We start from the raw sequence: 27,416 nt of genomic DNA on the forward strand, positions 1-27,416 counted from the left end.
TCTCTGAAATGCACTGTAGTCATCCTGTCAGGCAGTACTGTTAGTGCCGTATCTGTACCTAGAAGCATGATCCAATATGCACATGTCTGTACATGCGCAAAACTAACTACATCCTCACTAATTAACATTAGCCTGTTAATGCTAAAAAACATGGAGTTAACGTTCCAGCCCAGCTTGCACACACTCTAATAAAAATTTTGTGGTATGTGCTTTATACTCGCTTTGACATGTTATCAAGGGAGAAACTTAACGATCTATAATCATATAATACTAGACATACATGTAAGTAGCTTGGTGTGGTTTCGTAGTGATGCGCATGTACAGACCAGGTGATAGAGAATAAAAACAGCTAATGCTAATGAGTAGCTTAGGTTGGCAGAGTAGCAGTGCCTGCTAACAGCTTTTGATGGTAATGGAAGTCACTGTTTGGTGTTGTAAAACTACTTTTAAAATACATGTTTAACTGTATTAAATTGTAGGTTAATAAACTGTGTTCATTTCAGGGTAATTAATAAGAATGGATAGATAGGGAGCTGAAAGAATAAGTACAAGAAGAGCAGATGTCATCAGGCTTCATCATCTGGAAACTATGAATGTCTGTACAATATTTTGTGCCAATCCATCCAGCAGGCCTAATTGTTGAGATATTTCAGTCTGGTCCAAACTGGGGCATCAACCAAAATAATAAATACACCTAATAAATACACCAAAAATGACATTATGTTGTTACAATGATAACAATTCAGTCCGTCACTATGTAATATTAGTCCCCGAGCTCTAATTGTTCTTCCTGACACTGTGACTTTAATTTCCATTTCCTCCCTGCTCTCTGCTGTCTTTCCATCTGTCAGGTCTGCCACTGCCAATACTGTGTTTGACAGTGTGTGTGTGTGTGCGTGCGTGTGTGTACATGTGTGTTTACTGTATTCACTCCAATGCGTCTCCATGTCCGTGAACTTGTATCAAGACACAGCATGGTTTGGCACCTGCGACCAGTGAGTGCCAGTGCGATGGAAACAAACCGCACGCCTGGCAGATCAGAGTTTAGATGAGAGGACTTACACTTCCTGGCTGAACCACAGAGCCAAAATTAGTCCAGAACCTTACAGGCCATTCAGGTACTTGTAGGGTACATCCACCTGGCGTGCTTTTCCATCAGTCTGTTTCCTGTGAAGAGCTGTTCACAGCCAAATATGTTTTTTTAAAGCTGGCATGGACAACAGAGTGAAAAGCCAACACTAATGTAAAATAGATTTTTTTAGATTTGGGCGGCAGAATTCACAAAAGGTCTGTCTTGTAATGAAATCTTTGAAGATGTTCTTTACTCACGCTTTGCTCTCAGATATAAACTTTAAGATGCCTTTAAGATGTGATAACATTAATAATTATTCAATAAAACAGACATGAAATGGAATTATATTAAACAAGTTTTATAACATCATATTCATTTAGCAAATGCTTGTTTGCTCTCCCCACATAGTATCAGGAGCCCAGTGTCTTGCTCAAGGGCAAGACATTTAGACAGGAGAAGGTAGGTATTAAACCACCAACCTTTAAATTACAGGTCATATCAAAAAGAATTAAAAAAGCACCTGAAGTGGTAAAAATGTGATAAATTCATATACAAACTTGCATTGTGGGTATTCATTTTCTATTGTATTGTATTGCCCTCTATACTATACTAACACAGTGTCACTCTAAGACAGATATAATAAGCCCCAGGCCCACTGGATTTAGCAGATTTCATTCTAATATACACATCAACTCCACTGGTTGACATAATTATCTGAAACAGCAAGAAATTTTTCCTGGCCAGCACACTCGGCCTACAAACAGTGTGTGTGTGTGTGTGTGTGTGTGTGTATGTCTTATCCCATCAGTAGTATAGCTTTGGGCTGGTTTACATTTGCATAATGAAGTCAATAACACTGGCCTCCTGGGAGGGAGCATGGTGACATTATTACTAATTTAATAAGAAGAAAGTGTGTGTGTATGTGCATGTTTATGTGTATGTGTGTAATTGTGTTTGGGGAGGGAGAGAAACAAAGATGGTGAGGAGCAGAGTGAGGTGTTGAGAGAGACATTTAAGTGCAGGGGGTGAAAAGAGAGAAAGATGGAGGGGAAGGAAGAACATTCAGGAGCGGCGGGGAGGGGAGGGGAGTAGTGTAACTAGATCAGGCTGGATGAAAGGAGGAAAAGGAGCACAGGAAAGGTGACTAAGGGAAAGAAAGAGGAAGAGAGAGAGAGAGGACCAAAAGGTGAGGGTGAAAGGAGGACATGAAGTTAGAGAAGCAGAGAGAAGTGTGGTCAGAGGGAGGAAGAAGAGAAGAGGCGCAGGACAGAGAAGAGCAGAAAAAAGACAAAGTATGTGGGTAGGTGAAAGAGTCAGACCATTATGGAAGAGCAGAGAGTGATTTTGAGAGACAGAGATGTATGGGTGATGTGTGACTGTTGTGTTCTTCACTACTGTTTTAATCACAGGCTCGGTGTCCTCGCTGTCCTCTGCTGGTAAAAGGCCTGCAGCTGTCTGTGTGTCGAAAACAGGTAGCTGTAGCCCCGTGGCAGCATTACTAACAGAACACATAGTGCATGAACCAGCCTGTGGAGTAAAAATAATTTAAAGTCATGCAGAAATTTGCATTGTTACTACTAATGATGGCTCTGCTCAATTTGAAAGCTCTGCAAAGCCACACTGGTGTCATTGATTGTACCTCATTTATTGGCTCAAGTGAAGTTGGGTAGAGGATGGGTTAACGAACTTCACAAACCAATAAGAATGAATATAATCTTTCCTACCTACCAAAAGGTCTAGAACCATCGTCCAAGACATCTTTTGAAGTGACAGTTAACATTTCTTGTTGGAAAGTCAGTCAAACAACTACAAGGAGACACAAAGTGACCTCAAAGACACAGAAAACAACCACCAAAAGACACAAGACATGGCAAAAATATCTACCATTAAAAACTAAATATTGAGAACTTTACCTCTAAATTCTGAATAGCTTATGTAATCTTGTTTGACTAAAAGTTTGTTTCTAATGAATAATTGAATTATAAGGCTGGTATTATTCTAGATTATTCTTATTGCCAATAAGTTTTATAAAAAGACCAAAACCACCAATGATTTGATTCTACAAACAGGCAGTGTCTTTGTATCTATCTTATTCCTTTGTGCCATAGTTCTTTATAGAACTGAATATAACCATTGTAGATTACTCAGAGTCATTCTCACATACACAGTCCTGCTGTTGTAAATACTCACTTTAACACCAAATGTGTGTTAATCTGCTGCTGCAACAGAATACATTATTTTCCTCTGTTTGAGTAACATTTACTAACTACTACAGTGTTCAGCTATTTGAAAAAAAATCTATTGTAGTATATTCGATGGTGATGATGTGAAGATGATGAAGAGAAGATCTCCACAACCCATGTTAAAAGATGTGTCTTTCTGGATTGAGTGCTACAGACAGGGTAGGGAAGTTAGGAAACTATTGAGAGATGAACTAACACATTGTTGGTTTTAGTATTTTCATGGCATTTGTTGACATTAATGAAAATATAGAATAACACCATTTGTACATAACAGTAACTGGATTTTTAAAGGCATGATGAGTGACAGTGGTGATACCTGAGCTTGTTTATGATGTAACACTAAATCCTTCAAGCTTAACCATGCTGAAAGGTCCACATTGAGTAGGAAGTTAGAGTCACACTATGCAGAGCCTTAGAGGTTTGAGCCTATGTGAGAAGTGAAGTGGTGCTGGATGTGCAACAATTCACCTTCAGGGTGTTGAAAAGACTTCCTGGTCATGATCAACTCCAGCTGTAAGTGTCTACCCGCAGCCACAGGTGTGAGTTTGTCCTTATTCGTTTTCCGAGGTGCTGAACTGGCACCAGCAGGACCAGACACCTCTGTCGCTGTCTGTGGACCTGAACCCCAGCCAGACCTGGAGAACCTGTGAGGTTCAATTCTGTGTGATGCTCAGAGGAAAAGTTTCATAAAACCTTTCAAAATCTCACAGCTACCAAGATGTCTCTGTGTTATACCTCTTCAGTGTCTGGAGATACAGATGGAAGGAAGAATAAATCAGGACGTATCAACACATCTCTCTGTCAAACCAACACAAACACCCGCACACACACTAACACTGTAGTGCAGACATAAGCATTGTTCTTTGCTGATTGCTGTTAGTTTCATCAGATTTACTTTGGATGGTTGGTTTCATCAGAACATCTCTCATGAGTGTGCACACTTGTGTGTACGTACAGTACAGCAGTTATCTAGCAAAAAAAATAAATGACAAATCAATGACTAAATATCAAAACTAAAATGAGGCCAACAGTAAAAATGTATTTGGTGGTTGAGATGAATTTATGTAACCAGCACCTTGATTGAGCCTGAATGAACATGAGAGCTACTGGGAACTGTCTTTCTTTCTTAGTTTATCTCTAAAGAGTTGGTATATATGTACAGTAGTTTTTGAAGCATGTTTAACTGGAACCTGTCTTTCACTGTTCATAAGGAGGCACAGACTGTAAATACATTGTTTGCTTTTTTGGATCATAGGATATGTGAACAGAAAGTAGGGGTTGTAAGGGACTGTGTAAAAATTATTAGCACGTCAGGGAGGTTAGAAAAGAAAATGTCTCCACCCCCCCTTTTTGCCAAGAAGTTGTTTGTTTTTATCACTCCAGATTTATATTTTATTTCAGCCTTTCCCTGTGAGAAAAAATAAATGTAAAAAATAAGTATTGACAAAAGGGAACATGTGGCCATTTGTCAATTCTAATTTTTTGACATTTAGAAACCATTTTAATCGGAGACTAAATGTATATTTCAAATGTCAAAAAATAACACACTTTAGGGAGCTGGGACCCCCTTTTTGACATTTGCAATACATCCCCATATAGTTGTTAGGAACCATTGTTCCAGTCTGGAAAAAGGTGTAGCGGCCACAGGGAAGCCCTGGGGTCCCAGGCTTGGCGCCAAAAAATCCAGCTTCCCAGGGAGAACCGACGCCCCAAGTGGCATCCCGAAAGCTTGCACAGTTCCCTGAGATATTAATTTAACGGCAACAATTTTGAAATTTGCGGTGCATGTGTCCCAAATGTTATGAATGGTCCTGACTGCTTATTTTTGACAAAAAGGAACAATTTGTTCCCCTTTGTTTTACACTGGTTTATGCTTTCTGTGTCAAAAATGTTCCTGTTTGTCACAGTCCTAACCTGTTCCCTAACGTGTTCCCTAATTCATTCCCTAACCTGTTTCATAACCCATTCCTAACTTGTTCCCTAACTCATTCCCTAATCCTAACCCGTTCCCTAACTCGTTCCCCAACTCGTTGCCTAATCCGTTCCCTAATCCATTCCCTAACCCCTTCCCTTACCCGATCCCTAACTCATCATCAGTCATTCTTCATTACTGTGTGAAAGAGTAGGCTATGTGTTATTACCATGTATCAAGAAATTAACACTAGCTAGCTAACTAGCTAACATTACTGTATGTATCGTTTGTGTGTGTGTATGGTTTTTGTATCCCCCAGCCCTCAGCCCCCTCTGTGCGCCCTACATATAAAGCAGTTCAGCCCAATGTTAACACCAGCTGCTGTCTGTATCTCTAATTATAGCCTCTGCAGCGCAGGCTCCCAGGGCAAGACTGGGGGTCAGGTTACTCTTTCCCACTGCTCTCTCACATAGACCCCCCACCACCACCACCACCACCACCCACACACACACATATACACACACACCCTCTTTTAAACTGGGCCTCAAAAACAGGTTCTGACAGGGCTTAAAAACTCACATGGGGCTCAACTAGATATTTATTCACTTATTTACTCTTCATGTTGACCTCTGTTTGACAAGGTAGGGCGCTTGGGAGGAAATATGCTTCCCTTGGAGTAGGCGCAGTAAGTGGAAGAAGTTTAAAGTTCTAAGTACTTCATTCTTGAAATTGTTGTCAAGGGCACAAAGTGAATATGTCAGGTCTCTTGACAAAGTCTTGATAAAATTGTTGGTGCTGTTGCTTTTACGGGCTCCACCACTCATTTAATATTATACCATATAAAACATATAATGAAATGAATAAAAAATCAATGAAAGCACTACTTGATTCACATTACAGGTGTAAGGGAATTGCCAGGTCAGTAGGGGTGAGGTCAGAAGTGGAGTAATGGGCCTCTCAGAGGAGGAAACACTGATGTAACATCAGCTGTTAGCTGCCTCTGCCTCCATCATTATAACATGATTAATAAGCTCTGTGTTTCTGAGACACACAGCGCAGGAGACCTTTAAACCTTTATCTCCTCACTTAATTCTTGCCTTTTTTTCCCTTCTTCCTCTCCATCCCTTGATCTTTTTTCTCCTTTACACCCTTACCTTCTCTCTTCCCTCCCTCCCTTCCTTTGAAGTCTCCCCCCACCCTCCCTCCTTTATCTCTCTATTTTGGACCCTTGGAGGGGGCAGGGTGAAATCTCAGTGGGTCAACCCCTTCACCCTCCTTCTCTCTATCCGTCTGTCTCTCTTTCTGTCCCCCTCTCTCCAGCAACTTTAACCCGCTAGAAACAAGAATCTCAGAAACTTTGACTCAAGAATTCCATGGACACAAATTGAAACCTTTAAGAACAACTTTGAAAACACAAAGTACAACAGAAACAGAAAGACTGTTCACTGGATTTCCTGCCATTTTCTCCTGTGGGGAAGGCTTTAGTGTATTTTTAGACCCCCGGTGTGATCCATCTTAGCGCTATTGCTGTGCGCTTTTTGCCGCTGGATTTAAGTGTTGCCTCCATCATCTTTTCTCACGTTCAACTGGGGCCTGAAAAGGATTTAACGAAGGAGTTACATGCTTGTTTCTATGGTAACACTACATTTCCCTGAACCTTTGAAGGACTGAAGGTTATCACTGAACATCTAGCGAATCCAAGGTACAGTAAGAATCCATTTCACTCCAGCTGAACTTTATAATAATGATCTGATACTGGTGGTACTGAATGCTGGAGGTCATTGCACAGTCCACACAATTATTCTCTCTCACTCTCATTTAGAATAATATTATGTGGTGGAGAACACTAACCACTGCTTATGATGGTAAAGTTTTTGGTCAAATAAGCCAAAATAATGACCATCTGTGCCATAATCTGTTCTAAACACAATCTACAGTTTGTGCCATTAACTGCTGTTAATATTGAATTATTTCCTCCATGTAGTAAACTTTTAAATCACATTTTCTTGACTAAATGCTGCACTCTCCCCTGATATCTCACAAATGTACACAAAATGAACAAAGCATGTAGTGAATTTTCTTTTCTTTTTTCTTTTCTTTTTTTTTAAAAAGAGCACTCTAACAGTACTTAATTTACTGAAAAAACAACACTTTACTCAAAGACTCTTGCCTGGACATTACAATTAACTTGTCATTCTCTTACGGATCTGTTAAACCAGCAATTCTCCTCCTAATAAAGCAATATCTACCTGTCCCCTATGATTTCTGGAAGTCTGAAGAGTTGAAAGTATCCAGTATTTCACAAGAATTTTTTTTTTCTTTCTTTTACCTTATATCGTCTTGGGATCTCTCAGATGTATCTTGAGATCCTCAGGGGGTCCCATCCTCCCAGGTTGGGAGCAACTGCATTTGAAAATATTCTCTCTGATGTTGAGCTGATCAATTATCTTTTCTCTCTTTTTTTCTCCCCTGTTTTTGTCAGACAGTGCCATCAGGTAATTGCTAAAATGTAAGCAGGAGGAATGGTTGACATGTAAAACACTGATTTCATTATCACCACACATGAGCTTCATTTAACGCGTATGAGAGCATGCTGAGTTTCTGATGCATGATGTCTTTTATCGGTTTATTCTGTGAAAAGAAAATGAGTTGTGTTTGCTCCTGTGTGTGTACAATGTGGTGCACAACATTATCATACTGTAAATACTGATGCATCTGTGTGTAAACTGAATTTTAGTGTTGTGGCTGGGAGGCAGAATGACAATAATCGAAGAAAGAAATAACAAAGAAAAGTTCTGCTGCACAAATTTATATTCATTTTTCTTGACTCATCTCTAATTCTTGGTTTTTGTTTAATATTAGATTATTTTAATTCTCTAGGCCTCAAATCAGTTATTTAAAAGAAACCATCTGAGAAATTCAGAGAGCAAATCTCTCCCAACTAGACTTTTTGTAAAACTATGTATTGTATCTCATAAGCTTAGCGTATATATTTTTAATGTTAAATCTTAATCTGAAAAGTAATTAGCTGTCAGATAAATGTGGAGTGCAATATTTCCCTCTGAAATGTAGTGTTGTAGAAAAATAGAAAATAACCAGAAAGACCACGAACTTCAGAATTTAACTTAAGCATACTACTTGTGTGAACCCAGCTATTGTCTGCTACTGGTGATGATATTCAGCAAGATTACTTTTTAAGCAGTGCCATGCCTATTTGTCAGAAAGTTGGCGTACTCCTAACAAAGGGGGACGCATTTAATGACTCACCCTCTTGACCGTGCCTTTGTCACCTTCCATTTGCCCTCAAATGCTGGTTAATAGCCTTCACCCACATCGTTCTAATTCTGTTCATTCCTTTGGTGTGGAGGAGGCAGCAGCAGTTGGTGTGCTCTGTGTGTGTGTGTGTTAAGATCAGCTCAGCACTTGATGATAACAACAGGTGGACTGGGTCATACGGTTTTGAAAAGAGGACAGACACACGAGGGAAAAATGTTTGCAAACTCTGACTCACTCTTTGGTAAAACATGGGCTACATAAGAGAACTATACTGTAATTACATGGTTTGAAGAAGAAGGGTGAAGTGGATGATTGCACAGCGCAGCTTTTCCTGTCTCTGTCTGCTGTGGGACATTTCCACTGTGCTCCAGCTGTCTGTCATTGTAATGTCGTGACTGTTTTACCTGCTGTGGATCAATATGTTGGCCTGACCAGCAGTTGCCAAGGCTCCTCAAAATCAATGACTTTTATATCACACATACACGCAACGCCCGCAGAAGCACTCCAGACACACACGCCTGTTGTTGTTCACCAGATCAATGGATAGCTTTCTTGAATCAGATGCACACACAAATGCACGTTGGAGTGTGCGTGGACAGAATTATGTTAAATTGATTTTGTAGTTTGTTATCTGAATGCAGCAACAGAAAGGTCAGCCTGAGACCAGCTACTGAGTCAAAACACATCAGTTCTTCACATTATACAACCATCCTGCGAACCACATAATACTCTACACAAGATAGATAGATCGATAGATAGATAGACATCCAAATACTGTGTAGTGTGTACTGATAATAATCTTTAGTGTACTTTTTCCCCAGTTAATGCACCAGAAATCTACATACTCACTCATACTGTTTATACTAAAAGAACGTGATATAATTGGATATCAGTCAAAAAGTGCCTGTGTTACTGAACTTTGCTAAGAAGAAGTGACATGTTTTTAAAAAGATTTAATGCTATTTTTTCTGTCATCTTCCTGGGGCTGTTTGACCACCATTTGCACTTTATTTGAATGTTTATCAGCAGTAAATTGTTGTTTGATTTCCCTTGAGCACATTACTATGGGACGACATTGTCCATCAAGAACTCACCCAATTATGTATATTGAGTCTGCATGCTGACTTCACTGAACATACTGCATACTCAGAATCTGCGTAGAATTAGTATATAATTTGGAATTTGGACACCGGTACAGAGTTTCTCCCCAGCTTTATGAAAGTACAATACTAGATTGCCACAATGACCCTTTAAAAGTAATTAATCAATGTCAGCCGTTTAAGCACAAAGTGATTACTAAGTTTGTGCTAATATGGAGCCAGGACTAACATTGTAGAAATGTTTTATCAGAACTTAACATTAGAAAGTTTAGAGGCATCCATTCCTGAATATCAGACTCACAGGGGCCTTCAAAGCTCAAGCGTCAAGTGTTTTTGTTAAATGCAAATTTGTTACATATGTTACAAATTTGCACCACTAAAATACATCATCGACTTCCAATATGACCTGCATCAGTAGCTGATCTTGTGGCCTGGTCTTGTAGAGGGTCCCTGTGTCAAAATCATGTTAGTTCATTTTCCTACACAATGTTGTATTTAATCAGATCACCACAAATTAATTTACAGACCAATAATCTGTGGCCATGTAGCACCTGCAATGGAAATATTGGTGTCTGGGCTTTAACAATGCTGCCATGATGTAACGGGTTAATCCAGCCATGCCAAAGTGCTGCTGGTTTTTGAATCGAGTTTTGCGACTGGTTGCTGTATTCGCTGTTTAATAGTCTGCAGTTGGGCACACCTTCTCATGGGCATCAGTGCACAGACTACATAGTAGTCTGTAATATGGCCAATTTACTGAAGTGATTGGGTTTCACTCACAAGAAGGAGCATATATAGTGAGAAAAAAATAGGGCCTGAATTGTTCCTTGAGGTTTATTATATAATGAAGAGACACAGGAACAGGATTTTCATTAATTGGCAGTGACGACGAGAACCATTAGAGTCTAAACCGCCACCTAATTCTGTCAACCAGTCTGTCATTATGAATGGTGTTAAATACTTCAGCTGGACCAGCACAGAGAGAACAGGCTTCACATGGATCTGCATCCTTCAGGGCCTCATTAATAATCTTAAGAAGGACATATTTCCTCCAAATGAGTCATTCCTGTTTTAATTCAAAACTCCACACCAGAGAAACCATCACTTTACATTTGCAGATAAGCAGTGTGAGAGGCAGGGGGAGAAATAGCAGGGAAAAATAAATCATCTCAGGCATTGTTCACATCGCAGCATGCCACATAATGAACACAAACAACCTAACGCAGCCACGTAATCATGTTACAGCATGCAGCCCCAATGTCATAAGAATGATGAAAACTTTCTTTAGAGAAGACATTTGTCTTGTAGAGCAGATTTTATTTCTTTATTTATTTTTTTTAAGTGAGATGGAATTTAATCTCCTCATCACCTCAGGTAATCTCTGTCTGTCTTTCTCTCTCCTTGCTCTCTCTCACTCCTGCTCATCTTTCCTCCTCATATCTCCCATTCTCATCCTCTCACACACAAAAAAAAAAAAATAAATAACAGGAGATACTTGAATGATTCACTGACGTCTGTGTGAATAAACAGCTGCTATAAGCATTAATCAAAAGAATTGTTAACATGACCGCAAAAGACGTACCTGATGTACATACTGTAGATATCACTCAGATTCAAGTTACACAAATTTACACCTACAACCCTGTGTTGTACCATGGGCCTGAAGGCAAAATGGACTTTCCACCTCCACAATACCCCCATAGTTTCTGTAGTTTGTGGAAAGTTTAGTTTTCATACTGATTGTCTTTTAATGTCTCCTTATCATACATTATACAGATCTGCCACCGAAACCAGACAACCTGTTGCTATTAAACATTGCTTCAAAATTCAACTCAGCAGCCAAAATATCTTTGTAATCCTCATTTCCTAAACCAGAAATGAAGTGCAGGGGCCTTTAATTCCTGTAGATTTTTACAGATATTAGAAATAGTGAGGTCAACAATTCTAAAAAAAAAAAAAAGAGACCTAAAAAAAAAAAGTACTGTTTCGTTAAAAAATGTTACACTGTAGGATGTATGTCTGTTTCTTAGGTCATTTTGTCAAAAGCTGATTATTACACACACATATTCATGTATATTTCCAAAACTTTAAAGTGGTACTGCAGAAGCTGTACACAAAAAGGTTTAGTGATCATGGATGACTGAAACCAACCATGACTCCAACAAATTATGTTTACATTACATTTACATATTTGGCAGATGCTTTTTTCCACAGTGACTTACAAGTAAGAGTCAACATTAAAGTTACAGTGCAGTAGGAGACCCAGAAATAAGTACTAAGTACAAAGTCTATTAAGTAAGGCAAAGCTCATGGAGATAAATTGAAGATGCGCATAGTTTATCAAATACTAATATGTTTACTATACTAATACCAATGGTAATACTAATAATAATACTGATGCTGATACTGATACTAACACTGATACCACTAGATATGTTAATTAATGGTTTCCTCGTTGTTGTCATCACTTGGGCAGCATTATTTTTCCTTCAAAACATATTTGCTTTTACTGATTAGTACTATACAAACATAATTTCTAGTCGACAGCGTTGCTGGAGGGGCTTTGCCATGTGTGAGAAAAAATAACCTTTGATTATGTCATCCAAGTTATCTCAGCTTGGGCTTGTAGATCTTAAATATAGAAGAGACAGCCTGCTATTACAAACTTGAGGCATGGGTTATGCCTCATTTACTAAATGAATTACTCAACCTAGTTTAAGATATTTGTGAGTGAGTTAGCTGATGCTGTCATTTTTCAAAAACTGTCATGGAAGGATTTTATTTAGTCATCCAAACACTGAGCCCTGTGCACTCTTTCTTCCCTCCTCCTGTTCCCAGCTCTCTTCACCAATGAGCAGTCAGACCAAAGCCGGGGAGGCGGGCTCTTCAGCTCGGAACAGCCAGAGGACGTTTTTGGATGATGTCGTTTTAACCTTTAGCTCACCGATGGCCTGGCTACTGGTTGTGGCGCTGATCATCACGTGGTCAGCGGTGGCCATTGTTCTGTTTGATCTACTTGATTACAAGACTCTAGCAGGTAACAAGGGTTAATATTTTGATCGATTTTCTGCACTTTAATGTTTATTAATTTTTTATTATTATCAAGTTCACCTTTCCACAATGATTATAATTCCATTAAAATGTGAGTATAATGTGCTTGGAATATTTTACAATACCTAATGACCCTTTCCTTCCACTCATGCATTACCCATTTTGCACACATTCATTCACATATCCATATTTCATCCGAGCATTGTTCAACAGCCTTTCAGACATTTTTGAAGCAAACTTCAAAAGTGGACGTGTTCTAGCAAAGGTCGTCATTTTCAACAATGTCTATCTGTCAAATTAAAGGACACACACCATCTAATTTTTCTTTTCAGCACATGTTAGTGACATCATAATGTCCCGACATCTGTGCTGCTTTAAACACTGGTTGTGTTAAAAAGTAATGTGTGGTGTGTTTCTGGTCACTTGACAGACAAAATGTGTTGAAAATGACACACTGTTTTTAGGAGGGCATTTTCTCACACTCACACATTCTCTCACTTAGGCTCTAACATCTGACAGTTTATGTACCAGTGTAGTAATACAGCTGTGTACAAACTGAGGTCTATCCACCCTTGTTCATTTTCACGTGTCTGACTCACACACTTGAAGAAAGGATTGAAAGGGAACTTCCTGTGTCAGGCCGAGACTAAAAGGCAGGACTCAGACGCAGAGATGACGTAAATAAAACAGACTTTATTTTCAACTAAGGTTCTCTCACTGAGTGACAAAGAAACAGAGGCTATAAAATTATCCTAGGGCAGATAAAACAAAAACAAAAAAGTCACTCAAGAGGAGGGAAAAAACAAATGAACGAAGGCTAATAAAGTTAGAACAAATCAAAATCACTCACAGAGGAGGCAAACAAAAGGCTATGAAAAGATTTAACAAAAAACGCTCCAACAGGAGGAAAACCAACAACTAGGAAAGTACTCTAAGGCTAAGGCGAGAAACTAAGATATCAAAATTTACAAACAAAAAATCACTCTTACAGAGGAACAATGGCTTACTGGAGGCAACACTGTGGCTGTGGATACAAGGCTGGAGGTGAGTCGGGTGAACGGACAAAGACACTCTGGCAAAAGACAAAGGAGACACAGACTATTTAAACACGCAGAGGTAATGGGAAACAGGTGGAGACAATGGGTAATCAGGACACACAGGTGACACATGAGGAAGGGCAAGTGCTCTGAAACGAGAGGAGAGTGAATCCTTCAAAATAAAACAGGAAATGACAAGACCAAAATCCCAAGACAAGACAAACCTCACCGCTGTGTGACATCCTGGTGTTAACATGCATACTAGTAACTGTCACATGGGGTAATCAGTCCTCATTTTCATTAAAACATTAAATAGTTTTAAATTAAATTATTCCCCTCATATGAATGTCTTTAAAGTTCTATATATTGACTGTTGCTGCTCCACAGAAGCTGAGAATGTCTTTGTTTCTTCATATATTTTTTAATCCTATTATCTCCAGCCCACGATTTAATTGTCTTGATAGATCAAATTTCATTTTCTGTGATCATGCTTTAATTACATTATTGTCACAAGATAACAGAAAATGAATTTCCCTGAGATCGCAACTAGGTTGCTGATTGATTAAAGTAAATGCAGCAGTCAAGATCTCTTCTTCAAACATTTTCATTTCTGCTTAAGACCGTCTGCTCGCCGGCACCATGATCAAGCTCAACAAACCCATTAAGTTATATCTTGAGATAATGAGAAATGTCTGATTGCGGCATAACAGGGTGAAGAAGGAAGAGCAACAGCGGCATTCTCGGATTCCTCCGCGCTGTACTGCAGCATATTGTTCTGTTTTTTTTAAATGTATCATCTGGGTTGATTTCCCCAGAAATCAGAGAACTGTAGAAAAACATAGCTGTGCTAATGTGAATTTGCTGCACTTATTAAGTACTTTAATTACCCACTAAGGAGCTGCAATGAGATCATTACTGTATATTTCAGTGACAGTTTCAACAGCTGATCTGTTGCTTAAACTGAGTCTTTAAAGCCGGATTACATTATTAGTGTGTGTGTTAACACTCTCATACTGAATTTAAAATAGATTATTTAAAATGTTGGTGTTGAAATTCAAGGATTGGTTCACATTTTTTTTTCCAAGTGTACCTTAAAAAATGTATGTGTATTTAAAAGGTTATTGGTTGCTTAAGAAGGAGATTTTTCACAGCCAGTGTGAACAGGAAGAACAATTACAGCCACCAATCACCCTCTCAGGGTGCATATGGGCATGTGAGTTTTACTTTAAGACAGAAAAAATGATCTATCCTCTAATACTGTTTTACAGCTACAGTGCAATATGAGTCAAAGTCAGGGTCTGAATACAGTGAAGTACATTGTTTGGCAAAATTATTGATTTTACCCTAAAACTGTTAAGTTTGATGGCAACATTATCCCAAAGTGGAGTGTTTAATAGTATGTGAAAGAATGGTAGGTGGCAGTTTTACCTCAATTACAAGTATTTCTGTTGCAACTGTGCATCGTTTCATACGATGCAGGTGTCCTCGCAAAAAACAAGTTATTTGGCACTAATGTAATCTGCCAGCTAAATGATTCTTAAATTTACAACCTTGTGAACCCTGATTTAGTCAGTGATTCTTCATAATCTAGATTAGGCAATCTAAATTATTCAATAGGTCACCTGAACATGCAAAAATGTAAACTTTATCTGTAAAGCGTTCAACATACTATAATTTATTAGTGTTAGTTGTAGTGTTATTGCTATTAAATGTTTCACTGTTCTGTCATTATTATTCCTTTAGCTATAATACTCATTATTATTATTATAGCTATGCAGTGTTGTCTTTCTCTTACCACCCCCCACCCCCGCCTCATCTAAACCCAACCAGTCAAGGCAGATGGCCACCCACCCTGAGTCCGGTTAGATAAAGAGTACGGTCTAGACCTGCTCTATATGTACAGTGCCTTGAGACTTCTGTTGTGAATTGGCGCTACATAAATAGAATTGACTTGACTTGAATACACAAAGAGTTAAATTTCATAAAACAATAATATTTATTTGGACTTAAAATGGGCTTTTCTTTCAAGGACCTTCCTAGTTTCCATGTATTTTGTAACCAATTTTATTGCTCTTTCCAGAAAACACCCACAAGACCCATAGAATTTGAAAAAAGTATTACCTTATATACAGTATAACAGCAAAGCAGCATGCACTGTAGAGATCTGAATAGATGTGACACACAAAGGTCAAACTGCCACCGATCTTCCAACCACACAGAAGAAAATCAATCACTTTGATTTTGTCACAAAGCCGGTGTTTTTCAGTGCTCAGTTAATTTACTGTAATAATGACCTTTCTATCAGTTCTACTCACATCTGTTCTTTATCACTGCCACCACTCCCACGACTACTACACATCACCATGTATTTGGACTATCCTGCAGTGTAAGGATAATCCTGTCTCATGCATCCAACACAGTCATCTCTAACTCTTCTCCTCACTCTCCTCCTTTCTTCAACCCCCACCCCACCCCCACCCGTTCACCTCTTCTCCATCCTCATGCTGTCAATCACCTGCCATCCCCATCCAAAGAGTACACATCATACTGTGACGACCCCGTGTGTTTATCTCCTGGTAAAAACAACAACAAAACCACTAACATCTTAACTGCGCTGCTTGCTTGTACTAGAACAGTGCCTGTGATAGAGCAGTGAGAATCAAGATGGTCCTTGTTCAGTGTGTGTCCAGTGCTTCAAACTGTGAGGATCTGTTTTTGACCTTTTCAAGGGTAAATCAACACTAAATCAGGACAAAATCTGGTGCTCTCCATTTGTTGAAACTTTCTGCCACCAAGTGTTTTCCAGCTGGCAGCTAAAAGCTAAACATCTGCTGTGACCCATGACCACCATTACTGATTTGGGTGAAGCAACGGTGCTTGAAAGTTTCAAGTGACAAAGAGCAGTGTAGCAACAGTTTTCTGCCTCAGTGCAAACAGTTTTAAGTGTTTTATGCTAGAAAATGGTTTTCTGGATTATCCATTATGCCTTTTATCTATTTTCTTTGTATTGTGCTGTTAGCTTGGTTCCTAACAAGACGATAAGGTTGTCTAAAAGCTGGCTGCAAACCAGGCATCTTGGTGTCAAGCAGATTATACAGTATAAAAGTGAAGGGTTCAATATAGCAAATATGCTTCTTCATTTTAGACTTTCTGATTTTTCTTTCCCTCAAAGTCAACACTGTCAAGGACTGCTTGGACAATAACATTAATTGATTGACATAAATTGATTTCACCATAAAATTCTGAAATGTTTCTGTTCCATTTTGTTTTTCTGAAAAAAATACAGTTTTGAGCATGGAAAGACCATTCTTGATCTTGGTGTGACCATCTTATTAGTAGTGCTAGCTTAAGTGATTAAGTGTTGATTTGCTCTGTGAGAACTGTTTCCTGATATAAAGCTTTTCTTAATTTACTTGTTCACTTGAATGTTTTCTTGTTCTGGTTTACTGTCGGCTGCAAACAGTTTGTGTTTATCAAGCCTCTCAGCTACAGATGGATGGCAAATTAATGGAAAAACAACATTAAGTCTAGTAAGGTGTTTGGCCATCACAAGCTTCCAAGTCTCTGGATCTCTTCTAGTTTGAAGAACAGCATTCTTCAGGGAGATTTTCCTCATTTGATAAGTGGAGAGTGCTGTCTAACACACTGGTTCCAAAAACATCCCATAGGTTTATTCTACAATTGGGTTAATTGAGATCTGGTGTCTGGGGAGGCCAAGCAAATGATTCATGTCAGTTTTATGAAATTATCAAATCACTCCATGATTCTTTGTGCATTTGTTACATTTCACTCATTTATTGAAGTTTTTATTTAATTTGTCATCAGACTGTGTTTTCTTACGATAACTCAACCTGCATAACTGGTGTGAAATTGCATGTGTGCTTGTGTTTCCTCTGGACTTGCTACCGGTTCACAGTAGCATAGAAGTTGCATGATACAGAGGCTTAAAATAGACATCTGTGTTCAACTATTATGTCTCATGACAGCAGTAAATCTGCTGGTCTGTAGGGATTTCAGGCTGAATCATTTGTGCAATTTTGCAGATTTATTGTCTTGTGACCACTGACATTGACAAAAACGTTCAAGTTGATGTGGCTAATATGATAATTCAAGAAAACGTAAACAGAGAAAATGGAATACAGAGTCCCTGAATGAGACTGATTCATTCATCACCCACATCTAATGCAGAGTTATCAATAAATGTTACAAATCTTTTCTTTGAGTCAAGGAAACATTTCTCACAAGGCTCAGGATGGTCCTGAACTGAGGAGGAAATGCAGATGAAAGCGCAAATGTCCCCCTGTACATTGTAGTTATCTTTCATTTCCTGAAGCAAATATTTGCAAGCTGACAATGACAAAATGCTGGACTGCATTTTTAATCACAAGGCTTTTCTCCCACGATGACATTTCAATAAAGGCCAGTGTGTGTAAATGAAACAGCATTTTTGGACAATAAAGAAGAAATGTAATTTTCCCTGTCGTAAAAGAAGCAGAGATAGAGTTTGGTGTGTGTGTGTGTGTGTGTGTGTGTGTGTGTGTGTGTGTCTTTGTCTGTGTGTGTTTGATCTAGGTAAGACATTGTGAGGACCTAAACCTTTTTAAACATTATGGGGACTTCTTCTACTTACAGGGACAGAAATCATGTCCCCATAACATAAATCATTAAATTTTAAAGTGATGACATGTTTTAAGATTAGGGTATGGCAAAATAGTAGTTATGATTAAGATTAGAGTAAGTCTCCAGGTCTCCAGGAAATGATTGTAAAGCAATGTAATGTCCCTTGAGGTCATGGAGACAACACTGTGTGTGTGTGTGTGTGTGTGTGTGTGTGTGTGTGTGTGTGTGTGTAGAGAATTGACAGGCAAAACTTTGCCAGAAAGAGATACAGATATAGAAATGGGGAGACATACATAGACATAGTGTCCAGAAAAATATAGTCATTCAGAATAGATAAAAGCAGATTGTATAGGAGGCAGTGGGAGAAAAAAAAGCAGAACTGTCAGAGAAAGAAAGGAAGTGGAGGAGAGACAAAGAAGCAGCACTGCAGACAGTGAGAGTTTAATCAGTCACCTTATCAAACCCCTGTTCCTTCTTTCTCTGACAGAGAGACAGAGGTTCAAATGTGAGGAGAAAACCACTCAGACTGAGACAGATGGAAATACTACAAGAGGAACATGCAGGATTTTCTTATTTATAGTTCAGACATTACAGAAGGAGTAATGATGATGAAGTGTGTCACATGTCTTTAATATGTCATAGTCATATCTGGGAAGAAAGAAACAAAGAAAGAGAGACAGGGAAGGACAGACAAAAGGAAGGAAGGAAGAAAGATGAGATGAAAGATGAAAGAAACAAGAAAGAAAGAAAGAACAACAGGAAGGAGCTAAAGAGGGAACCAATGAAGAAAGAAATGAACAGGCAAAAGAAAAAAAGGAAAACATAAAGGTAGGAAGAAGAAAAGAAAGAAGGAAAGAAATTAAGGAAGAATGGGAGGGCTGAACGAAAAAAGTCAAAGCAAAAAAAGGAAAGGAAGGAAGGAAAGAGGAAGGGAAATAAGGAAAGACAGAGAAAAAACAAACAAACAAAGCTGTGTATCATTTGGCTTCTATGTTCTCAGATCTGTCAGCTACTTTGTGTTCTTTTCTTCTGTGAGGTTTTTCAGAGCCCCTTGGGTTTCTTTTTTTCGTTTTTTTTTTTTTTTTTATCTCTGCCGCACAATTTGTATTTTTCATCTCTTTTCTTTGTGTTTTATCATTTTGATGTGGCTGCTTAACTACACCAAACTAAAAAAAAAACAAAGACAGAAAGGTAGGGAAGAAGTAGGGAGAAGAATAGAGGCGCAGAATGAGAACATGAAAGTACAACTGTGAGAGAAAATGGATTTAAAGAGAGAAGAGAGAAGAAAAGGGACATGGAATGAATTAGAGATAGAGAGAAGAAAGACAGAGTGTAGAAGTGGGAGAGGACGGGGGGGGCTAGCCTTCTATTCCTGGTGTCTCTGGCTCTGTGTCTGGAGTGCCAATCAAAGAAATGTCAGTGCATTAATCAGTTGTTTATGAGGATCCATTATATGACTCCTCCACACTGGGCAACAAACAGGCAGAAAGCTGGGTGAGGGTAAATTAAAGAGATCCACAGAGACAAGCAAAACAATGTGTTTAGCACTTTAGAGCCAGGAGTTATCATAATATTCACGGAGCAGCGATGAATGTGCTAATTCACGTGCTCCTCTGAGAGACAAATGCAAAACACCTGCACTGCAGCGGCAGCAATATCATCACAGTTTGTTTTACCATTGCTCGCCAGAACATGACTCAAAGAACGGAATCGTTATTTTAATGGCCAGAGCAGCTTACACCAAAGTAAAAGTATTATCAGGCTTATTACAGATACAGAGGAGCAGCTAAATATTTGGGCAGCACAGCTCCTCAGCAGCAGTGTGTGCATGCTATATTAACTAAATATGAAATCAAAACACTTCCACAATTCAGTACAACATGAAACAGATGCAGCAGCAATTAGTTTTTAATGAATTGTTCAAGAAGCTGCCAGACTTTAAAGCAAATGAGAAAAAAAGTGTTTTAGAGGAACTGAGAGCACTGGGACAAATCCACTGTGGATAGCACAGAGAGGTCAAAGTACAAAAGACTGACTAAACCTGAACATAATGATAATCATTTTTGGTATAATTGTCTAGCTGCAAGGCTTAAAAATGCCTCATTTACCAGCTATGACTTTGTTAGGCGGTGAACCCTGACTTCACCTGTCTCCTGCAGTGTGTTCAACACCTGCGTTCAGTAACTAGTGCGCAGAATTAGCTGTGGAGGATGTGAGCCTGTCATTTGGTACCACTTTCTCATAATACACCCTTTATAAAGGGTTTATAATTGATAGTTAATGCGTTCATTATTGTTTAATGAATCATATATCAGCATTTTATAGATCAGGTCAAGTCATCAAGTCATTAAAAATGCCAACATTTTTGGGATGCCAGTTTGTTAAAAAGCTCCATATGTGATGACACCGTAATTGTCAAGTTACTAGTGAGATCACTGATAAAGGGTAATGAGTGTGTAATGTGTGTTTCTAATTAGCCATCAAGTCCTGTTGTTGTGGATAGTGTTAATAAGTGATAAATTAGTGTCACAGGATTCCTGCTGTCTAATAAGTCATCAGCAAAAGGTAGTCATTTACAATTAGAAATGTTATGTTGTTAAATTATTTGTATAATTATTTATTAAGTCTGCACTTTTAAATGTAAAAAATGTGTTAATAAATGCATTTTGTCTCAGATGTTCTGCAGGTGTTTGCTAAAAGGTCAGAGGCCAAATGGGCCATTAGAGTCCAACTGGAGGGGGACAAATACCAACCTGGTAAAATGAAAAGCTGCTCTGCAACATTAGCAAACATTTTATTTGGCATTAATAAAGTTATTAGTTACCCATAAAACCTTTACAAAGAATTACCATTTCCACACTACTGGTAATGAAAACCTCAAGTTAGCAAGTTATCCGACTTCATTTGTAGACAGACAATATCAGTGGTGGAGATATTAGTAAAAATGTGTCGGGAATGCTGCTGGCAGGCTGGTTGTGTTGTTGCTCTGACTTGCTGTGTTCTCATTCTGCATGCCCTCTACGTCATTGAGAGATACGTCCTAACATGTTCTGTATGATGAAAAGTTTGTTTTGTGTGTGATATTTTTTTCCTGTTTATCATGTTTGTTGCATCATTGTAGCGAGGGCATAAATCTTAAGTTGTGTGCGGCTGTGAGTGACTGAAAACATAAAATATGCAGTGAGATCATTGTTCGTCTGTACGATTTTATCGCTTCATGCATTTTTTATTCTGTTATGTGTCATTTTCCCCTCTTTGTTTACCCACTCTCCCATTTGCTTTTTCCTCTCCAAAACCCATAATCCACACATCACATGGCACTGTTTTAGTTAATGTTGTGTTCATGTGTCTCTCCCTTGTCAGGTCTCCCTCCTCCTGCTGCCATCGCTAAGAGAGGTTTGAAAGCAAGAGGCAAGCAGAAACTTCTAAGCCGTCATATATTTCACATTCATTCACTCCCTCATACTGAGTACACTATATCTAGCATTGTACATTATTGCTCTCTCTGGCAACCTGCTGTAACCAAACTGAGACACTCAGTGAACATATAATGAATCATGCTAGTGTGTGTGCAAGCTCCAACAGCTGCATGGGGTGGAGAATAATAACGCCTACACATGTGGTTAAAGTATATCCACTATTTGATACATATTACCTTTGTGAAGCTCATTGCGTTTCTGTTAAAACTTTGTGGTGTGTGGAGTGATTTCACTCTTCCTAAATATTTAATCATATACTGTGCCCCTTTATTGTTTTTTTTAAACAATATTTTTATATTAATATTTATAATTTTATATTTATTTACATTTATAATTTTGTCCTTTTCTGTTGCTCTATTTATTCATTCTTTTCAATTCAGGTGGTGTTCGTCCAATTAAATCACGCCCTGCTGGAGTCCCTGCTGATGTCACTGCTCAGGAGAGCACTGATTGGTTGGAGATGATATGGACCTTTGCTGCCAGTTTGGTGGCTCCTGATGAGGAGGAGGAAGGTATTCACCAGCTAACTGAAACCCTCACATGTAAGAAACACATCAACTCACACTAATTAACCATCTAGTGACGAAGGTGATTAATAATAATAAAAAAATCTTGAATAAGATGCTTTACCCTCATGGAAGGATTACTGAACTGGTCTACCAGGCACAGGCACAGGGTGCTGGAAGTCCTGAGGTTCACAGCCTCTGTTTTAAGTAGCTCTTAACATTTCTTGTTGGGAAGTCAATCAAAGTTCTACAGAGAGATGCAAAATGACTACAAAGAGGCATAAAATGACTACAAAGAAATCCAAAGCAACTACAGAGATGCAAAACAAATATAAAGAGATACAAAGTAGCCTTAACCTTTGTAGTCATTCTGTATCTCCTTCAGTCTGAGTGTCTTGCTCCTTTGTAGAGGGTGGTGGATGTGTAGCCTTCTACATTTTTGTGCCCATGGGCCTGTTGTCTCATAATCTGTCCATGCTTACCCTGTAACATCTTGTTCAAGACGTAACATTTACATGTGCCAAATCATGAATAAAACATTTTTTTAATCTACATGTAAATATATTGAAAAGCAATCTACACATCATGTCTCAGACTTACCATGTATGTGCTAAAACCAGATGGTTTTACTGCAGATGCTCATCATGATAACCCAAGCTTTGCAGATAATAGTAATGATGGTGCAGTCGGAACATAATCACTCTCTGACTAACTGAGTTAGAATGAATATGAATCCCCTTTTAACCTGCAAAACTGTGCCAATACATTAGGCAGAAAATAAATTTTCCTCCTTATCTCCCTTTATTCAATTATCAAAATCAATGTTCCATTTAAAAAACTGTTAATTAACTGTAATTAAAAACTGGAGCACTCATGTATTTCACAATACTTAAATGACATTTATAAGATGCTCTTGTTCAGACAGACAGTGAGGAGCAGAAAGATATTTTAGTTGGAGTAATTGCATCAGGAACTGGAGAAGAAGTTCATTTCCAGTGGAAAATGTTCAAGGCCAAAGCAACAGTGGAGAAATAGAAAAGCAGGAAAAAAGTCTTTACTTTACACAGGCAACCTAATATTTGTTGATTGTTAGGTTTGGTAATAGCAGCCAAGAAAATACTTTGTTGTGGGTGTTTTTTTATTTGTGTAAAAAGCATGGGAAATAGTTGCAATCAGTAGTTTGCATGTATATCATTCTTCCTCCCCTAATATTTATACCTGCAGTAACTGGTACTGATGAACGACTAATTTTCTCCTCTGTCATTCAGCTTTCCACTCTGAGGAGCTCTGAAAGAGAAAGGACTGAAACAGACAAGTATGAAGAGCTGGAGAGAGGGCGAGAAGGCAAAAAGAGAGGAGTGTGTCTGACTAAAGTGGGAGAGAGAGTACAGTATAGAGAGATGGAAAGAGGAAGAGAATGTACAGTATATCACAGCAATATTTCTTTCTGTCTGTCTGTTGTTAACTGGAACTTGATGAATAAAAACAGCCAATTTAAATGCTTGGCTTCTGGTTTCTTCTCTTAGTGTGATTGGAACATCATTATAGTCTCTCTCCATGTTGTTTTGTACACTGTGTTTTGGATTTTCTTGGTTTGGTTTGATCATTGGTTCATGTTGACCAATGACTAACAAGCCCCCAAGTCAACATCAGGCAACTTATGAGGTACCAGCAATGACTTGCTGTGTTGGAAAATGAATGGTTATGCCAGGAGCAAGCAGACACGGAGCAGATAAGGACCACCTTCCTTGGAGTGGGTCCCTCCAGTATCAGACTGGATGACTCCAACAGGGAGCTTGAACATAAGAAGTAGGTGATGGTGGGCGACAGAAAGAAAACACTAAACTGAAAATTCATCATTCTTCTGGAGATAAGGAGGATTGTAATACCTGCAGTGAAAAAACAGGGCTGAATAAAAGAAGTGAGAAAATAAGAAAAATTGAATGCAAGCCTGAGCATAAGATCACCAGTAAGATGTATGAACACCTCATACAGCCTCACATATACATGGCAAGTGAAGCAGGGCAAAACCAAGAATAAAAAACAAATGATTGAAGTGGGAAGTTTTGCAACCTGGAACACTGACTATGGCTGTGGAATTATATTTACAATTCCTTAAAGTGGAGTAACAGCAGAAAACCAACCAAGAAAACAACAAATCCACCCATCCTGACTCAGTCTACCAGATGATTGTTGTTCTTCAACAAAACATCAGCAAAGTTGTTCTTAAATGTCAATAATTAGCCTCGGTGCTTGAGATAAGAAACTGAACTCAACTCTGCTGCTTTCTCAAGGAATAACTAATGCCAGCAAAGGCACAGCAAAGCAGACTGAGGGAAGATTTTTAATACCAACATTTCTAAGTAATTTTCCTCCTACTGCACATTTAGGTAAGTCTCTAACCATAATCACGGTTTGGTTCTTGTACTTACTGCTTTGAGTTATATTTTTAATGCTGGCACTTTAGCAGATGTAACATTGTGTTATCTGCAGAATAATTTTTAAAACTCCATATGGCTCTCATTTAACAGCAGTATTTTATTACTGTAAATAGGAAGGAATGATAACAACAGTGACTCATTCAGTAACCCTTGTAAAAGTCTGAGTTAAGCACCTGATCCTGCTGCACGTTGAGCATCATCCATGTCATTTATATCTGCTTCTGCCTCTTCCTTTCTGATTATCTTCACTGTTGTCTGCAGCCTTAAATGGATGCATTTGTATTATTTACAAAATGTAAATAGGGTACATTCATTTTTAATTAAAATGAGCAGGCTTGCAATCAGTATTGTGGGACTGTGTTGTTGGTGTAATGAAATTAACATGAAATTTGAATGAAATTATAAATGAAATCATAGCTTTATTATGACTCTAATGGATTTTAACCACATTCTAGTGAACATATCAGTGTATACAGAAAGTCTTTATATGAGGAATTGATTCAGTAAATCACATTACATTATACATTATCATCTGTTGAGACATTGCTTAGCAACATACTTTAATTGAAATCACATCAGGCAATTTCTCTTATTATGGAAGATGTCTCCTGATAAATGTAAAAGAGAAAAAACATGAACCTCAGATCAAGGAGAGCACATTTCTTCTCTTTTCTTCTTTCGTTTCTTGATGTGGGCAGATTGTTGGGTAACATGACTCAAAACCTCATCAGAAAATATACAGCAACTCAGATATGAAGACAAAAATCACTTACATGAGCTTATTTCTCTCCACGGTGATGTTAATGAACAGGGGGCCTTTGATTTGGGAAAGCAAACACAATGTCCTCTCCAATACACACTCATGCAGTCTCATCACAGTTTAAGTAAATGAACAGTAAATGAACACCACTTCCACTCTAGTGATGGTTTGTTTGGGAGATGAGCAGCATCCAGACGATGATTTAGCACAGAATTATGGATAAAATGATGAACCACTTTTAATTAAACTTGATTGAACAAACAAAATTAAACAAAGGGATGCACTATGGGGAATGAGATTGCATCTATATGTAATGATCACTCCTCTGTAACTTTTTGGGAAATAAACATAGCTGCTTTCTTGATGAGACTTAAAGTGTGTGTGAACGCGTGAATGTGACCTGTGGTGTAAATTGCTTTGATTGGTTGATATGACTAAAAAAGTGCTATAAAAATGCTGTCCATTTACTCTAAAGCTCATTCATTAGCATGTTATAAAGTGTAAAAATGACACTGTGTCACAGGGGTTTTGTGATCATGTCTTGTCATTACAATGTGTCTTTTTTTACACTGTGGTTTTTGTGTTAACTTATGTTACAGTAATTAATGAGCTTTAGAGTGGAAAACTAGTACTACCAGCAGCAGTGGCAGTAGTAGAAGCAACTGTGTAAATGAATATTTTATTTCTATATTTGATCCACCACAGAGGCATAATGGAGAAGAAGAAAGACAGGATGGTATGGTCATTTGTAAAGAAGGTTCCTTTTAGAAAAGGTTCTTGCACTGACTACTTGCTGGGAGAGATCCTTGTACTGGCCAGGACATGCTGGCAGAATTATAACTTGTCTGACCTGGAAAAGGCTGCTGCAGCTCTCCTGTGTAGTGCTTCTCTCCAGTTATACAACTCAAACACATGGTTTTTGCTCAGCATTTCAACAAAGCATTTAACCTACAGAAAAAATAGTCATGAAAAAAAATATTGCCACATGTACATTATGGGTTTTTTTTTTTAAAAATGATTTAAAACATATTCTGGTATAGAAGTCATTTCAATAAGCGATTTTGATAAGCAGTGTTTCTGTTTATGGAAAAGTGGTTGTCGATGCAAATGAGAACTGCTATGTCTGTTAAAGGTTTCTTGCACTAGATTGTGATCAGAATCTGTTCTTTACTGCACAAAGATCCAAAGAGAAGAGAAAGACTGAAGATCAGCATCCATTGTTGTGGTTTTTATTACTGGTATCAGAATGTAAATGGTATTCAATTTCATCAATAAGATAATGTGATGGGGTTAGGGCGGTTAATGTTTGAATAATTAACAAAAAATAGTGATACACACAGATACGTATGCATACAGAAACGCATACACACACACACACACACACACACACACACACACACACACCTGCCTTTAGATTCCCGGCAGTAAAAGCCATGAATAATGGATCTTAGTTTTCCCTGGCCTGAGGGAGAAGCTTTTAAACATAATTTGTTGCTTTAATTTATTTACACAACCTGGCAACCCGAGCCCTCAGGCTAGGTGCATTACACAGAACTGAACCACACTGGGGGTGGGGTAGACATGTGCACATGATAAAATGATAAAGTGCATATGACTCACACACACACATCTACACCAGGTATGACAAGTATTCTTACATGTATTGTATGCGAATGTTATCTCAGACACGGTCTGTCTGTCTCGACATTCACACAGGAACAGTGTTAAGTGTTAAATATTCCATTAAAGTGCAGTGATAACAGATGTCACCATCAGTCTGTCGGCGTTTCATCAAAACTATCTGTCTCCAAGAAGTGTAAGTATAATATATAAGTTAAATGTTAATCTTGATGTATGTCATTTTAAAAAAATGTAGGGGAGTGACTGATTTCTTTTCACAGCAGCACACCTGTCAGGTG

General features: G+C 38.3%; 1 protein-coding gene across 4 annotated transcripts; it reads left to right on the forward strand.

Moving 5' to 3' along the window:
- Nucleotides 1–2,262: 2,262 nt before the first annotated feature.
- Nucleotides 2,263–23,795, forward strand: trdn (triadin). 4 transcript variants are annotated; one of them, XM_051071945.1, is made up of 7 exons: nucleotides 2,263–2,364; nucleotides 2,482–2,544; nucleotides 12,442–12,640; nucleotides 16,226–16,267; nucleotides 21,675–21,722; nucleotides 22,171–22,332; nucleotides 23,565–23,795. In XM_051071945.1, exons 1-7 carry the CDS (start codon nucleotides 2,278–2,280, stop codon nucleotides 23,585–23,587), a joined length of 624 nt encoding a protein of 207 aa, XP_050927902.1. In that variant the 5' UTR covers nucleotides 2,263–2,277; the 3' UTR covers nucleotides 23,588–23,795. The 4 variants fall into 4 exon arrangements, with proteins under 4 accessions (XP_050927902.1, XP_050927903.1, XP_050927904.1 ...); XM_051071946.1 differs by having other exon boundaries at nucleotides 22,171–22,302; XM_051071948.1 differs by having other exon boundaries at nucleotides 2,352–2,372.
- The last annotated feature ends 3,621 nt before the right edge of the window (nucleotides 23,796–27,416 follow it).

Source organism: Lates calcarifer, linkage group LG7_1, assembly GCF_001640805.2.
Source record: "Lates calcarifer isolate ASB-BC8 linkage group LG7_1, TLL_Latcal_v3, whole genome shotgun sequence".
Lineage (NCBI taxonomy): Eukaryota > Metazoa > Chordata > Actinopteri > Centropomidae > Lates > Lates calcarifer.

What these genes read in the sequence shown, in the direction of transcription:
- trdn (XM_051071945.1), top strand. Translation starts at nt 2,278, where the DNA reads ATGAAGTTAGAGAAGCAGAGAGAAGTGTGGTCAGAGGGAGGAAGAAGA. An exon ending in TGTCTGTGTGTCGAAAACAG is followed by an intron (nt 2,545 to 12,441) that starts GTAGCTGTAGCC and finishes TCCTGTTCCCAG; the next exon opens with CTCTCTTCACCAATGAGCAG. An exon ending in TGATTACAAGACTCTAGCAG is followed by an intron (nt 12,641 to 16,225) that starts GTAACAAGGGTT and finishes CCCCATCCAAAG; the next exon opens with AGTACACATCATACTGTGAC.